The sequence below is a fragment of the Neoarius graeffei genome, chromosome 13 (assembly GCF_027579695.1).
Source record: "Neoarius graeffei isolate fNeoGra1 chromosome 13, fNeoGra1.pri, whole genome shotgun sequence".
NCBI lineage: Eukaryota > Metazoa > Chordata > Actinopteri > Siluriformes > Ariidae > Neoarius > Neoarius graeffei.
Window position 1 is genome coordinate 54451295 of NC_083581.1, and position 15985 is coordinate 54467279.

At 38.5% G+C, this 15985-nt stretch overlaps 1 protein-coding gene across 4 annotated transcripts; it reads left to right on the forward strand.

Annotated features, from left to right (window-relative positions):
• The first annotated feature begins 591 nt into the window (after positions 1 to 591).
• Positions 592 to 14387, forward strand: LOC132896893 (F-box only protein 6-like). Of its 4 annotated transcripts, none has more exons than XM_060938044.1 (9): positions 592 to 650; positions 2222 to 2327; positions 2415 to 2552; positions 4222 to 4382; positions 5635 to 5884; positions 6442 to 6556; positions 6803 to 6898; positions 7321 to 7456; positions 13599 to 14387. In XM_060938044.1, exons 4-9 carry the CDS (start codon positions 4227 to 4229, stop codon positions 13743 to 13745), a joined length of 900 nt encoding a protein of 299 aa, XP_060794027.1. In that variant the 5' UTR covers positions 592 to 650; positions 2222 to 2327; positions 2415 to 2552; positions 4222 to 4226; the 3' UTR covers positions 13746 to 14387. The 4 variants fall into 4 exon arrangements, with proteins under 4 accessions (XP_060794027.1, XP_060794028.1, XP_060794030.1 ...); XM_060938045.1 differs by having other exon boundaries at positions 2222 to 2291; XM_060938047.1 differs by lacking the exon at positions 4222 to 4382.
• Positions 14388 to 15985: the final 1598 nt, after the last annotated feature.

A 15985-nucleotide genomic window follows, 5' to 3' on the forward strand; every position in this document is an offset into this window, starting at 1 on the left:
ATGATGTGCTTTGAAACAGATGATGTCAACAGGTGAACCATCCACTAAAAGGCAACGGAAACAAGTGAAATGTAGTATTTGTAACTGGCAAGGGGCGTGTAGTGGTTAGCACTGTCGCCTCACAGCAAGAAGGTCCGGGTTCGAGCCCAGCGGCTGACGAGGGCCTTTCTGTGCGGAGTTTGCATGCTCTCCCCATGTCCGTGTGGGTTTCCTCCGGGTGCTCCGGTTTCCCCCACAGTCCAAAGACATGCAGGTTAGGTTAACTGGTGACTCTAAATTGACCGTAGGTGTGAATGGTTGTCTGTGTCTATGTGTCAGCCCTGTGATGACCTGGCGACTTGTCCAGGGTGTACCCCGCCTTTCGCCCGTAGTCAGCTGGGATAGGCTCCAGCTTGCCTGCGACCCTGTAGAACAGGATAAAGCGGCTACAGATAATGGATGGATGTAACTGGCAAAACGAACGTAGGCAATCAAGTAGCCAAGGACAGTGTAGGCTTTTTTTTTTCTCCACTGCAGTAACGTTATCGGCTTTTATTTTGAAAACTATATGGTTGAATATTCATAATGACTTCCGGCTCTTTTCAGTGAGTCGAATTATTTGACTTACCAGGAAGTAACTGACTGACTCTTGTGAATTCCGGCTCTTTTCAGTGAGTCGGCTTATTGCCACTTTTATTCCTAAACCCGACACTGTTCTGTATTTTAACCAGTGATTGTTTTTCTTTATCTAACCATGGCTGAAACGGTATAATTATTTTCTAAAACATTATTTGCATCGGATATTTTTAAAATATTTATCTAAATGTAAACTCGGAAGTGCACTACAAAACAGTAGGCCGAGCATCTTACATAAACGTTATTGTGTCTGTGGTTCATTAAGAAGGTTGATTTATAATAACAATAATCACAGTACGACAGATAACACCGTGTCATAGCCTACTGCTCCATTCACACAGCTGACAGTCAAACACACTCCTCTCAGATCATCTCCCCGGACGAACAGCTCATACCGTGAAAATCGGCTTCCAGATTAAATTACACTGCAAGAATACGAGTTTTTACACCTATTAAAAAACCCGTTCACCTAAAACGGCTCACAAACAAAACACTTCGACTTCTGAGTCGGAATTAGGAGTCGGATTTCTGATTTGTCCAATCAAACCCTGAAGTAAAATGACTGACTATATAAACATATCATACATCCTGTGAAATATTTTTTTAAAACAATACTAATTTTAGTTTATAATCACTTTAACTGATAAATTTTACCCGTTAATAAGAACGGGGGAGTTCCGACTTCATAAAATGGAAACGCAGCTGTGTGACGTCACAAAAAATGGCCGCACCCATGGAGACGCGTAATGTAAACAGTAAACTATCCACTAAAAGGCAACGGAAACAGTCCCTGAAAGTTATCTTCTCTGCAAAAAATAAATAAATAAATAAATAAATAAAAATAAAAAAAGAAGGTTTTTGGGAAAATGTTAACATTAATTTTTAGACACGTTTCTAAGTATAAAAGCTGTAATGGCGTCTATTACCGCATGCGTCGTTTCCTCATTTGTTATATATATACACACACACACACGTATATATATGACAAAATATATATATAAATTAAACTGATATATAAAACAATTAAATAATATATAAAAAATTTAACTGATATATAAAACAAACTGTTTTAGATACAGCATCATTACAGATAAACAGAGAAAAGAAATAGAGAAAACTTCTAGATAAATTAAAATAAATTAAGTATTTACATATAAAAGAAGATATGGGGAAGAGAGGAAGGGGGAGAGAGGGGGAAAACTGTTTAATTGTTTTATAGTTTAATTGTTAACTGCACAATTAAACTATATATATAATGTTGTGTGTATATATATTTGTTTTGTTATATATAATTTTTTTAAACAATTAAACTGTTAGCAGCACTGCTAACAGTTTAATTGTCCATAGACTTGCAAAACAAACAACAAAAACCCTAGTTTGTCAATGTATTTTGTTTACGAGCTTAGAATGCAGAAACCGGGAATTTCACCTGGGAAATTCCGACCGACTGGATGGAGCGCAGTATATGGATGTACTCAGTATAAATGTATATATGCTGTATGCAAAGTTATTGCTGCAGCAGGATGTTTGAAAGTCCGGGTGTTTTGGTTTGGGAAGTACTGTTTTCGGGTTATTTTCACACTGTTTACTTTTTTTTTTTTGCTAGGACCAGTATATTAGCCTGTCTCTTACAGCCATCTACTGTCAGCGAATTTTTCCCGGAACACCGTTCTGAAGTACGACATTTTCTTTTTCCTGCCTTGAAATGAAAGGTTGATCATTTTAAAAGTTTCGTATTTAGTTTACAGAACCTGAATATTCAGCAAATGGCTAAAACGAAGCATTGTTTGTGAATACAGGGTCCGATTCAGCAGAAGTTCTGCTCGCCTGGAACACTGAGACTCGATCTCAGTAAATCCCTGATGGCCGAGCAGCTCTAGATGGATTTTCTGCTATCAAAATACAAAAGGATGGCTTATTCAGCATGCAGCCCAGCTGTGAGTGGTTTTTGTTTGTTTGTTTGTTTGTTTGTTTGTTACTTTTTTTTCCCAGGTTAGACTATTATGTTTACGCTGATTTGACTATCATGTGGTGGTAATAATAATAATAATAATAATAATAAATGAAATCGGAATCAGAATCAACTTTACATTCTCACATAAAAGGAATTTGCTTTGGTGCACCTGGAATGCAAAAACTCAAATTTCACCTGAGAAATTCCGACTTCTGGTTTTGAATGGAACACAGTATATGGATTTACTCAATATAAAAGTGTATATGCTGTATGTAAAGTTATTACTGTGGCAGGATGTTTGGAAATCCTGGTGTTTTAGTTTGAGAAATACTGTATTCCGGTTATTTTCACACTGTGTACTGTTTTTGTTTGTTTGTTTGTTTGTTTGTTTGTGAGGACACAATTAGCCTGTCTCTTACAGCCATCTACGGTCATTTAATTTTTCCAATTTTTGGCAAGATTTCCAATTCCTCCTCCTGAAATCCCTGTGTTTTGGCCTACTGGTCTTAGACAGGTTCACCAGTTTTTTTGGGGGGGTTTTCCTCCTAAAAACTTTATAGACTAGGTCGATTTTCAGATAATGTGACACCCCCAGGCATTTTTGAGTAAAAGTTGGCAAACAAACTTTTCTAAAAGTATTTTTTGTGCTGAATCCATTTTTGCTGTTTGCCAAGCTGTATCTCTTATGTGGAAGTCTGTAGAGCACAAAATCTAAGACAACCTCTAAAATTTCAGTAAATTCCGTTTTTTTTATTTTACATCATGTACAACAATAATGATCAAGTCTAGGACGTTTATTTGTAGTGAGAATTATGGTACTTGTATGTGACAAGGACAATTGCACTTTCATTTCTTATTGTTGTCCTGAATATGTCTTCTTTTATCCCTATATGTCAAGCAGACAAATAGAAAATCTTACATTCCTGAGTCATTTCATTGAGGATGCAAGGAAACTGTTGCCATCACATCAGAGTTTGTAAATTAACTTCAAACTTATCCACAAGAACTTTAATTCAAAATAAAATCACTTTTTGCCATCATTTCTATTTCCATACAGTGTTTAAATATTGCTAATCATAGGGCTGGGCAATATATTGATATTTAAGATGTATCGAGATGGACAAGTATCTCGATATGGATTTTGAGATGTCGAATTAATCGAGAAAAAAAATTACTTTTTGGAATTACAGAGGTTTGGTCACCCTATCACTCTGTAACACCTCAAAACACTGTTAGTTGAAAGATAAGTAGCATTTAATATTGTGCAGTAGCATTTACTTGATTGCGTTTTCACATATTTCCACTGCATGCCTTCGGTTGGCTACTCCAGCGACTTCACTCAGACTGCCCGTGCTTCGATCGCCCATGCTGCAGTAGCTTCAAAGAACATCATCACCTCCTCACAGGCATAGGTCGAGGCGAACTGGATGACCAAACTGCAAAAGATGCTGAATTATTTGTGTGTAAGGTGTATCGGGCTCACAATGTAACCAGCGTGAACAAGGCAAGGGAACTCCTATTTGTACAGTCCTGAGCTCCAGAGAGTCTTCCACCAACCAGTGATGCACTGTCATTTCATATCCGTCGGGCACATTACCAATCTGCTTTGTGGCGCCAAGCAAACAAGCCATATCCTGTCCTTCCTCCTCCAGAGAAAATGGGATGGAGACTGGAAGGTTCTACACTAGTGCCCATCTTGATGTCACTTCCTCCAGTCCCAGACTACTGTTTGGAACTGATCAGCTGCAGCTGCACCTCAAGATGTATGAGTGCACGATGTATGTGCAAAAAGTCCCACGTTGCTCTGCTGCATGTAAGTGTAAAACAAGTGATGCAGAATGTAGCAATTGCTGAACTTTAGTTTAGTTAACTTCATTTTAAGATCATTGGCCAGGCATGATATCACAGTCTGTGGTATTTTTGCTATTTTGTGAAAATTAGTCATATTGGAGAATCTTGTCATGTTGTTGTTTATAGTTTTATGTTAATATATGTTTATATGTTAAACCATCACCCTGGTTACATTACATAGTTACAGATCATTTATGTACATATGATTTTGATGTTCCTATATGGATGCATTCAAGTAAAAAAAAAAATCAAAGTTCTGGAGGCGCCATGGCTTGGTTGGCTGGGATGCTGTAACATAAATCCGGGGACCCAGGTTTGAGTCTGACCCAAGGTCATTTCCCGATCCTTCCCCATCTCTCTCTCCCAATCATTTCCTCTCGCCCTCTAAATGTCCTACATAAAGGCAAAAAAGACCAAAAAAAAATTATATATTCTGAGATAAATATTATGTATTTTAAATATTAGCCTATGTTTGTTTTCTGTACCCAATAAATCTTCTGTCGCAATTTAAGATTTTATTTTTGAGCCAGAGCTGATAAATTTGTTTATTTTTTTAGCCTATGAGACTGCCACTCTACTGAGTTACAAATAAAAAGACTGCCTAAATGGATTCAGCAGAAAGAATTACCCTTTATATAGTCTATTATATAGTCTGTAAACTCAAGACCACGAATTTTATAATTTAATATGGTTATTTGGACCACACACACTACCTAAAGTCTGTTTTTGAGAGTTCCTTTCACCCAATTGAAGCCAAATTTGGTACTTATTTAGCCAAGAGGTATATGCAACTTTCTGCTATTTTACTTTTTTCATACTGTACAACATTGAAGAGTTTTATATTGAAATACTCGAAATATGCAAATTATATGCAAATGTGCCCTCTACTGGGCTCCACGTATGAGATACAGCTTGGCAAACAAAAAATGGATTCAGTGCAAAAAATACCTTTAGAAAAGTTTGTTTGCCAACTTTTACTCACAAATGCCTGCAACTCCTTATTTAAGCCCCTTTTTGCAATTCTGACCTAGTCTATTATCCCAAAGCTTCACAGGTAGGTGCTTGGTCCTCATGACAGCAGGACTAATCTGAGCTGCTGTTTAAGCAAATACAACAAAAGAAGAAACACTCACTGGAGAATTAATATTTTCTGGAGGAACTGTATGGCTGATCTTTGTTCATCTGAAATGTCATATTTTCATTGTTGCCCACAGTGCCCAGATCTTCCTCTTACTGTTGTTGAGGAAATCCTTCTATACCTACCTGGCCAGCAGGTGATTTGTGTGTGCCGTTTAGTGTGCAAGGAGTGGAAGTTGGTGGTGGACAGCACTGCGTTTTGGAGAGAGCGATGCCGTAGGGAGGGATTCAAGCCTCTCAGTATCCCGAACGTCCCAAGATATTGGCAGGCCTTTTATTTTCTATGTAAGATGCGCCGGAATCTTTTGAAGAACCCCAATGCAGATGGTGAGCAAAAAAACAACAATGATTAGACAGTTGTTTCCTAAACAGATCAATGGCCACTCTGATATGGTTTGGAAATCACTGGGTTAAATGACAGTACTTGTACAGTGTTCAGTTCTAAAGGTGGTGGTGGTGGGTTTGTGGGAAAAATTGAATAAATTCTGTATATCAGACATAGAAACCGTCAAAGTAGCTGGGTACCAGGTTCTGGATACAGGATGGAATGTAGAAGAACTCAAGGGCAAACTTGATGAGTTGGTGGGAGACCGAGCCATAGTCATTTTCTAGATCCAGCCAGACTATGTGGAAATCTGACTTCTCACACTTGGCTGTCTGGATCTGCTCCCAGATCATGGTTGAGTGTTTTACATAGCCAGGGAACCCCGGGATACCTGCCTTCTGACAGCTGGTGTCAATATAGTTATTGTGCACACAATAATATACTATTGTGTCCTGGCTAGGTGCAGAGGAATGCACATATAGTCTGCAGCATCCTGACGTTATTAGGTCTGTTATGATAACCTTACTACTAATAATGTCAGAAATATTCTTTCATCTAGAGAAATTCACTGGCTGGAAAATCTTACAAAATGGAGGTAATCAATGGGCTATAGAGAATTTGTTTGCACCTCATCCAGATGACACTGTAACAAAATGCTTTGTTACCTCTTATGGGTAAGATTCTTATAGCACTTATACAACATATTTTCATACTGAATGTCCTTGCTGCATGTCTTGCAATAAAATAAGTGTATTATTGTATAGTACAGAAACACAGCCTTGTTTGATTTATTATTTTTACCTGATGTATAAAGTTGAGCTTATTAAGTAGCCCAAAGGCAACTATGAACCTTTAGTTTAAAAATGGAGATGTGCAACCATTATGCAATACAGACCTATTGTCTATGATTCATATCTCAGGCGATGCATAAAGAGCCAGCTGATCAACCTAGAGAAAGAAGGTTACAGGCCTGCGTTTATGGATAAAATACAGCCTGACATTGTGATATCAGACTGGTCAGTATTTGTTCAGCTTTCCTCTAGTTTTGCTCTCCTGCGTAGTGTGGAACACTACTTGAAATGTTGTTCTACTTGTCAAATCCTTAATTCTTCTTTATTTATTTATTCTTTATCTATATAACTGATATCATCTTTACATGTTTTAAACTTTACTTAACTTTTACAGTCTCTGCATGTTTTAAACTTTTTATTCTATTTTATTCTGCTGTTTTTTTTACTGAACTTTTACTTCATTTTATTATTTTATTTCTACTATTGTTTAATTCTTATTTCTTTTCTCTCTTCTTCCCCCTTTATTTTATGTAATTTTATTTTCTATTGTTTACTGTTTTGCTTTTACCTCTGTAAAAGCACATTGAACTGCCACTGTGTATGAAATGCGCTATATAAATAAACTTGCCTTGCCTTTATTTGCCCAGGTATGCTGCACGGTGGGACTGTGGCAGTGTCTATGAAATTCGTGTCGAGTTACTCGATAACAAGAAGAAGGTAATAAAGTTCTTTGAACCTGAGCAAGTGACAATACCACAGTGGAATGATCAGCAATGGAAGCAGGTTAGTCACATTTATTGGATCCAGTGTAAAACTCCAGGAGTTAGTAAAACATATTGCATCCTTGGGGTGGGTTGCAAGGAGTGCTATTACTGAACACTAAACGTGTTTTTTAGTTTTCATTTTGCTTGCTGTTTTACTGTTGGATTTCACTTTATATTTTACATGCTTCAGATAAGTAAAGAAACACTACATTTTATTACAGGCAGTACTGTCTCAAATGTAAAAGTGAAAAATATTCAATACTTGAATTCTAGGAAGATATGATCTAATCTTACAACTGTGCACTCATAATAAGCCGGGTGGTCCCAGAGGACACGGTGTCCGTGATTTCCAAAAGTAATTTCAAATTTCCATTTGTCAAACCACAGGACACTTTTCCACTTCACCTCAGTCCATAATTTTTTATATATATATATATATATACACACACACACACACACACACACACACACACACACACACACACACAGTGGTGCTTGAAAGTTTGTGAACCCTTTAGAATTTTTTATATTTCTGCATAAATATGACCTAAAACATCATCAGATTTTCACACAAGTCCTAAAAGTAGATAAAGAGAACCAAGTTAAACAAATGAGACAAAAATACTATACTTGGTCATTTATTTATTGAGGAAAATGATCCAATATTACATATCTGCGAGTGGCAAAAGTATGTGAACCTCTAGGATTAGCAGTTAATTTGAAAGTGAAATTAGAGTCAGGTATTTTCAATCAATGGGATGACAATCAGGTGTGAGTGGGCACCCTGCTTTATTTAAAGAACAGGGATCTATCAAAGTCTGATCTTCACAACACATGTTTATGGAAGTGTATCATGGCACAAACAAAGGAGATTTCTGAGGACCTCAGAAAAAGCATTGGAAAAGGTTACAAAACCATCTGGAAAAGGTTACAAAACCATCTCTAAAGAGTTGGGACTCCACCAATCCACAGTAAGACAGACTGCATACCAATGGAGGAAATTCAAGACCATTACCCTTCCTAGGAGTGGTCGACTGACAAAGATCACTCCAAGAGCAAGGCGTGTAATAGTCAGCAAGGTCACAAAGGACCCCAGGGTAACTTCTAAGCAACTGAAGGCCTCTCTCACATTGGCTAATGTTAATGTTCATGAGTCCACCATCAGGAAAACACTGAACAACAATGGTGTGCATGGCGGGGTTGCAAGGAGAAAGCCACTGCTCTCCAAAAACAACATTGCTGCTCGTCTGCAGTTTGCTAAAGATCACGTGGACAAGCCAGAAGCCTATTGGAAAAATGTTTTGTGGACGGATGAGATCAAAATATAACTTTTTTGGTTTAAATGAGAAGCATTGTTTGGATAAAGGACAGCACTGCATTCCAGCATAAGAACCTTATCCCATCCGTGAAACATGGTGGTGGTAGTACCATGGTTTGGGCCTGTTTTACTGCATCTGGGCCAGGACAGCTTGCCATCATTGATGGAACAATGAATTCTGAATTATACCAGCAAATTCTAAAGGAACATGTCAGGACATCTGTCCATGAACTGAATCTCAAGAGAAGGTGGGTCATGCAGCAAGACAATGACCCTAAGCACACAAGTCATTCTACCAAAGAATGGTTAAAGAAGAATAACAAGTGAATGCTTTGGAATGGCCAAGTCAAAGTCCTGACCTTAATCCAATCGAAATGTTGTGGAAGGACCTGAAGCAAGCAGTTCATGTGAGGAAATCCACCAACATCGCAGAGTTGAAGCTGTTCCGTACAGAGGAATGGGCTAAAATTCCTCCAAGCCAGTGTGCAGGACTGATCAACAGTTACCGGAAATGTTTAGTTGCAGTTATTGCTGCACAAGGGGGTCACACCAGATACTGAAAGCAAAGGTTCACATACTTTTGCCACTCACAAATATGTAATACTGGATAATTTTCCTCAATAAATAAATGACCAAGTATAATATTTTTTGTCTCATTTGTTTAACTGGGTTCTCGCTATCTATTTTTAGGACTTGTGTGAAAATCTGATGATGTTTTAGGTCATATTTATGCAGAAATATAGAAAATTCTAAAGGGTTCACAAACTTTCAAGCACCACTGTGTGTGTGTGTGTGTGTGTGTGTGTGTATATATATATATATATATATATATATTTATATTTATTTTTGTGTGTCTGTAGTTTGATGATTGTTTTTGTTCGATTGTTTTTGTCCGCCGGTTGTGGTGTAGCTCCAGACCCTGTTCTGGGCGTCGGTTCCCTCCAGGCCTTGGTTCGCCATGAGTGATGCCTGTGCTCCTCGCTATGGACTGCAGTGAGCTCATTGCTCATTTTAACATTGTGGTTGTCCAGCATCAGTGCTTTAGTGCTTGGCGTGATGTTCCGAGCGATGTTGCTCGGTGGCATCGCGGCAGCTGTGTAGGTGGTTTGGGACATACCAGCGCTCTGCGTGGCGGTGCATCTGTGCTCGCTTTGTGGATCCATGGTGTGGTGTTCCGAGTGATGTTCCCTGGCAGCGTCGCGGTGACTGTGTTGGCGGTGTGGGACTTGTTTTGGTGGGACTGTGGCTGCAACACCATTGGAATAACATCCTGGCCTCTATTTGGTGGACTTTTTTTTTCTTCTCTCTATAGTTGTAAAGTGACCTTGGGTTTTGAGAAAGGCGCTATGTAAATTTAACTGATTATTATAAATGAGCTTGGACCCAGAGAAGGCGGTGGTGTTTCTGGATATTGTTTATATGTGGTTTTAACTTGCATTTGTGGATGCAGTGACCAACTTTGTTCACATATAATGGTTTTCAGAAGTGTTCCTGAGCCCTTGTAGTGATTTCCACTACAGAATTGCGTCTTGTTTTTAACGCAGTGTTGCCTGAGGCCCAAAGATCATGCACATCCAATGTTAGTATTTGGCGTTTTCTCTTTTGTGTACAGGGATTTCTAAATTTTGACAGTCCATCAAAATTTAATAATTCAAAATAATTTATCAGTTTTAGATCAGGGTCTAGATAGGATGGCATCTGGACCTGGACTGCGGTCCACCTATTGGTGACCTCAGCCCTGCACCAGTTTTCTCATTTTAGTCTCATGTTATTTAATAGTGTTGATAAGATAAAGTTCACCTTCCAGCTATTCAACTAACAAACTAATAGCTTTAATGGTATTGTGGATCCTGAAGTAAGTAACAGCATGAACGTTCTAGAAAATTAGCAGACATGTTAGCATTAGCTAGTGTCAGACAGCCAAAGAAATAATGATTTTTAAATATTTACATTTCCCTAGTCTGCAGTTTTGCCATGGACAGTTGGTATTGATCCCTCTTTTAGAAACAATTTTGTTGGCAGTTTTGCGTTGTTCTAGCCCAGGTTTGAAAAGCAGTCAGACACAAATTGGTGACCACACATGAACAGGGTTTTGCCAACTATAACAGGGATGTTGCTATCAAAATATAAACTCGATCCACTCAGCTATTTTATCCACTGAGGTGGTGTTTACATTAGACCGTATCAGCGGATCATCAGATTAACGTTTTTAAAATGATTCGCGTGCACACAGCAACGCCAATACACGGATACGCTAATCACATGACTAGACGGCATGTAAGTTGAAATGTGTCAGTGCGGCTCAGCGATTCCTCCTCAGCGGCTGCGCTCCAAATCACTCCGCCCTGAACAGCGAGTGCCCTCTGGAGGGTGCGCACTCCCCGGCCCTGCGCAGCTCACAGAGCGCGCGAGTGAAGCGCACGAGCAGTGATTCGGGACTGAGCCACTGTGTGTGTGATCCCAGTGCATATCGGGCATGCGCAAGTCACTCACCACTTGCAAGTGGAAGGATGCCAAGCCTAAAGACAATCATAACTACACAATGGGCAGTATTTGCATCTTACCATGAACAACATTAAGAATGGCAAAGCATTATATTCATACTTTTATACTCTTTAATGAAAAACAAAAAGGTGATACAAGGCGGAAACAATAGCAGGAAGTGAAGTCCGCGCCGTTTTTCATCAGTCCCGTCACATGACCAACGTGGCATGAACAACGCCAGCGAATCAGGAAGGTGGATGTCACAGTGACGTTGTCCAATGACGACGTCAGCTAGAGCTCAGCACTGCGTTTCCTCGTATCTCAATGTTTACACAGCACCGGATCAGATACGAACTGGGTTGAATACGTGGGCCCTGGCGGATTCAAGTTGTTCCGCCTGTGGAATCGTTTCCCGGCATTTTAATGTGAACGGACAGTGCATCCGCGACGAAAACGAGACGGATACGGTCTAATGTAAACACCACCTGAGGCTGGGGGTCAGTGTAACAGTGTGTGCTGCTCTCTGCAGTCAGCAACATGTTTGACTCACTTCGACATAATGCTAGTGGGTCTGGTGCTTGCAAGGGAAAAAAATGGCTCACCTTTATGATTGTAGTTCTCAAGCCGGGGATGGAGATACTCAGATAGGGAGCAGAATAATTCTAATGAGCTCCACTCTCTATGAAAGAAGGGGAGCCAAATCTGAACAGTTTGTGGAATCACATGTTTTGTGATCGAGGCAACCCAAAAGAAACTGACTGGGTTGTCTTAGTTTGTGGGATTGTAAACACTCCAGATACCAAAATGTATGTGCACAAGCACTGAAAAAGTGAGTTTTTCATAATATGTGCCTTTTAAGCTGAAATACCATGAAGTGGTTTACTGATGGTCTACGTTACTGACATTCCCCAGTTATTCTTGATCCTTTGTTTAAATCTACAGTGTTTCCAGACAGTTGCAATGGCATTAGGCTTAGAAAGAATCTGTAAGTTGACCTTATACCTCACCCTAATAAGACGGAATCGGCATTAGTGAACAAGGACAGTTTCCCTTGAACAAGTCTGGACTAAGAGTGGAATTAATTTTGAAGGCTGACAAAATTGGACAGGTGTACCTTTGTCATACATTAACAATTAAAAAAAAAAAACTTTTACAGTAGACAGGTACTTGTTTGTTGTTTTTCTCAGACATAATAGCATGTTACTGCAGTTAACTAAATTTATTATTAACCCCTTCAGTGCCCTTGGACGAGTCACGTACGTCATGAAATCTTTTACTGCTATGACGGAAGAATGTTTTAGGGGTTGTTTTACAATCAGGGCACGCAAGCTAAAAATCACATTTAACACTTATTATCTTCAATATCAAAAGGCTTGACTAAATAAACTTGGTTGTTTATTGTAGCCCTGTGATAGCTCTATTTACCATGCAAAAAAATTTGGTGATAACGTTATTTTTGGTGAATGTATGGCAATATATGTCATATTTAGCAAAATTACTCGTGTCATTTAGAAAAAGTGCTTTTTTGACCACAGGTAGCTCCAAAAGGGATGCACTTAAATCATTCTTTGTACCATAAAACAAATATTTGGTTCCATATCATTGGAAACATAAAGTTTTAATGTTGAATGCCAGTAAGTTTTCAGACTATTTTGATCAAATTAGTATGTAATTGTGTCAAAAAAATGTCCTCTCCGAGACAGCTAATTTTTCAATATAAAATAATATATCTAAAATGATGTGGTCAATATTGGGACATAAATATTAGAGACAACTAACACAAAGCTTACAGCCTTGTATTTAAAAGCACTATGGAAGTAGTGGATTCTGAATTGTCAAAAAAAACGTCCTCTCCGAGAATCACTTCATTTGTTTCTCCCATCTTATAACAGATTACACAAAACTACCATACACATATGTCAAAAAATTACCTGAAATCTGTTCTTTAACTTGTCCTTCACTTAAAAACTGGTACAAGAACCAGTTTGAATCAATTTGAATTTTGGACCCCTTTGACACAAACTTTGTACCCTGATTGTAAAACAACCCTTAGGCATTGACTGTAATTCATATGTGCCACTGTGAAGTAAAAATAATGTGCCATGTAAGGTACATAAAAGGAGGTGTTTATGACGAGTAGCGTACGTCATAAGGCACAGTGATAAAAGATTTCATGACGTATGTGACTCGTCCAAGGGCATTAAAGGGGTTAAGACTTTTCTTAAAATCATTCTTTTCAGCCTACATGCCAATATTATTTCCTAACTATTTTCAGTAGTTAGAGGGTTTTCATTATTATTATTATTTTTTTTTTTTTTAATCTGACATGTAAATTGTTGTCTATCACTTTTTATTTCAGGTGACTCATACATTTAAGGACTATGGACCTGGTGTTCGATTTATTCTTTTTAAACATGGAGGGCAGGACACGCAGTTCTGGGCTGGACACTACGGAATACGAGTTACTAACAGCATTGTGGAAATCTTCCCAGCAACTGAAGGATAGTGCCTAAAATAGTGAATAGTGTGTGTGTGTGTGTGTGTGTGTGTGTACACAGTGTCTGTCAAAAGTTTGGGCACACTTTCTAATTCAGTATTTTTTTCTTTATTAAGACACTTCATGTTTGAAAGTAATGATGGAATGTCTCTACTTAGTTGAGCAATTATTGACAAAATATGGATTTTTATTTACTGTTTAATGGTCTCATACACTTATTTCAGTTCTGATGTCTTCAGTACTACTACAATGTAGAAAAGTCAAAATACAGTAAAATATGCGAATGAGGAAAAAAATTATATCATAACATCCTAATTATGCTATTGCTTCTAATTGCTACCAATTACTGTTATCTTGTTAATTACCATGTTTAAATTGTGTGAACACACATTATCTGTCTGCATTTGTACTGTTGTATTATTTAATAGCCCATTAATACCTTATGATTTAGTGTTATTTGTTATATCTTTGTATTTCAAATGTTTGTTTTCCAATTTTTCTGTGGTAAAATTGGCTGGATGTCATGAAAAGAAAGAAAATGAGACAGAGTATTGCCTGAGATGTTCCATGAAGGTAGCCCAATTATCTCATTTACCTGTGATTTGCTCTGAGAAGTATAATTTTAAACCAATAAAATATCAGATTAAAATATGGGTGCCTTTAGAAACTTCCAAGGCCATTTAGCACCTTCAGATGTTTCTTCCTTTATTTATCTAAAGACACCCATGATATTTTTTAAGTCTTTATATGCTGTAGCAGCACAGTTTTCCTTCACTGAAACTAAGGCCCTGTCCACACGGCAATGGATTCAGGTGAATCCAATAAAATTTTTTATCGTTTCGGCCTGGCGTCCACACGGCACCGGCGTTTTGGGTGCCCCAAAACGATATTTTTTGAGAACGGTTTCCAGAGTGGAAAAATCTGGCAACGGTGCCATTGCGAAGTCGTCTGGATGAGTAGAACGGATTTGTTTACGATGACATCACAACCACATGACTAGAACAAGCAGCACTCACTCATTCACGCCGGGTAGAAGAAGGGGTTTATGCTCATGCGTCCTACTTCTTCTATTGTTCTGGTGTCTCCGATGGGACCGTCTTACAGCGCACGTAGAGGTGTGGCATGTGTATTGCATCGTTTTCAGCAAGCGTTGCGTTGCCATATGTACCTGATATTTTACTGATCCGTTGCCCATGTGGATGCGATATTTTTTTTACCCGCTAAAAAAAAAATCTCGTTGTCGTGTGGATGTAGCCTAAGAGGCCTAGCCTAAACCAGTTCCACTGTGACAATGCCCCTTTACACAAAGCAAGGTCCATGAAGACATTGGAGTGGAAGATTGCAAATGACCTGCACCGACCCATAACCTCAACCCCACTGAACACCTTTGGGACGACCTGGAATAGCAACTGCAATAGGCCTCTTTGCCTAACATCAGTGCTTTACCTCACTAATGCTCTTGTGGCTGAATCTGCAAATCCCCACACCCATGCTTCAAAATCTAGTGGAAATCCTTCCATGAAGAATGGAGATTATCATGACAGCAAAATGGGATTGAATCTGGAACGGGATGGTTAAAAAGGGCATATGGGTGTAGTAGTCAGGTGCCCACAAAATTTTGGCCATATAGTGTATGTAGCTAAGCCCACTCGGAGATGTTACATCACACTTGGTGACAGGAAAAAAATGTTTGTTTATTACCTCACTTGCGCTTATAGGATCTTAACTTGCCATGTTACCGTAAGTATCTGACCCCTTGGTTGAAGCAGCATGTGACTAGAAATACAGTACACATGACTACCAGCAATAGTCACACTCATTCAAAGATTTATACAATGGTGCTTGAAAGTTTGTGAACCCTTTAGAATTTTCTATATTTCTGCATAAATATGACCTAAAACATCATCAGATTTTCACACAAGTCCTAAAAGTAGATAAAGAGAACCCAGGTAAACAAATGAGACAAAAATATTATACTTGGTCATTTATTTATTGAGGAAAATGATCCAATATTACATATCTGTAAGTGGCAAAAGTATGTGAACCTCTTGGATTAGCAGTTAATTTGAAGGTGAAATTAGAGTCAGGTGTTTTCAATCAATGGGATGACAATCAGGTGTGAGTGGGCACCCTGTTTTATTTAAAGAACAGGGATCTATCAAAGTCTGAGCTTCACAACACAGGTTTGTGGAAGTGTATCATGGCATGAACAAAGGAGATTTCTGAGGACCTCAGAAAAAGCATTGTTG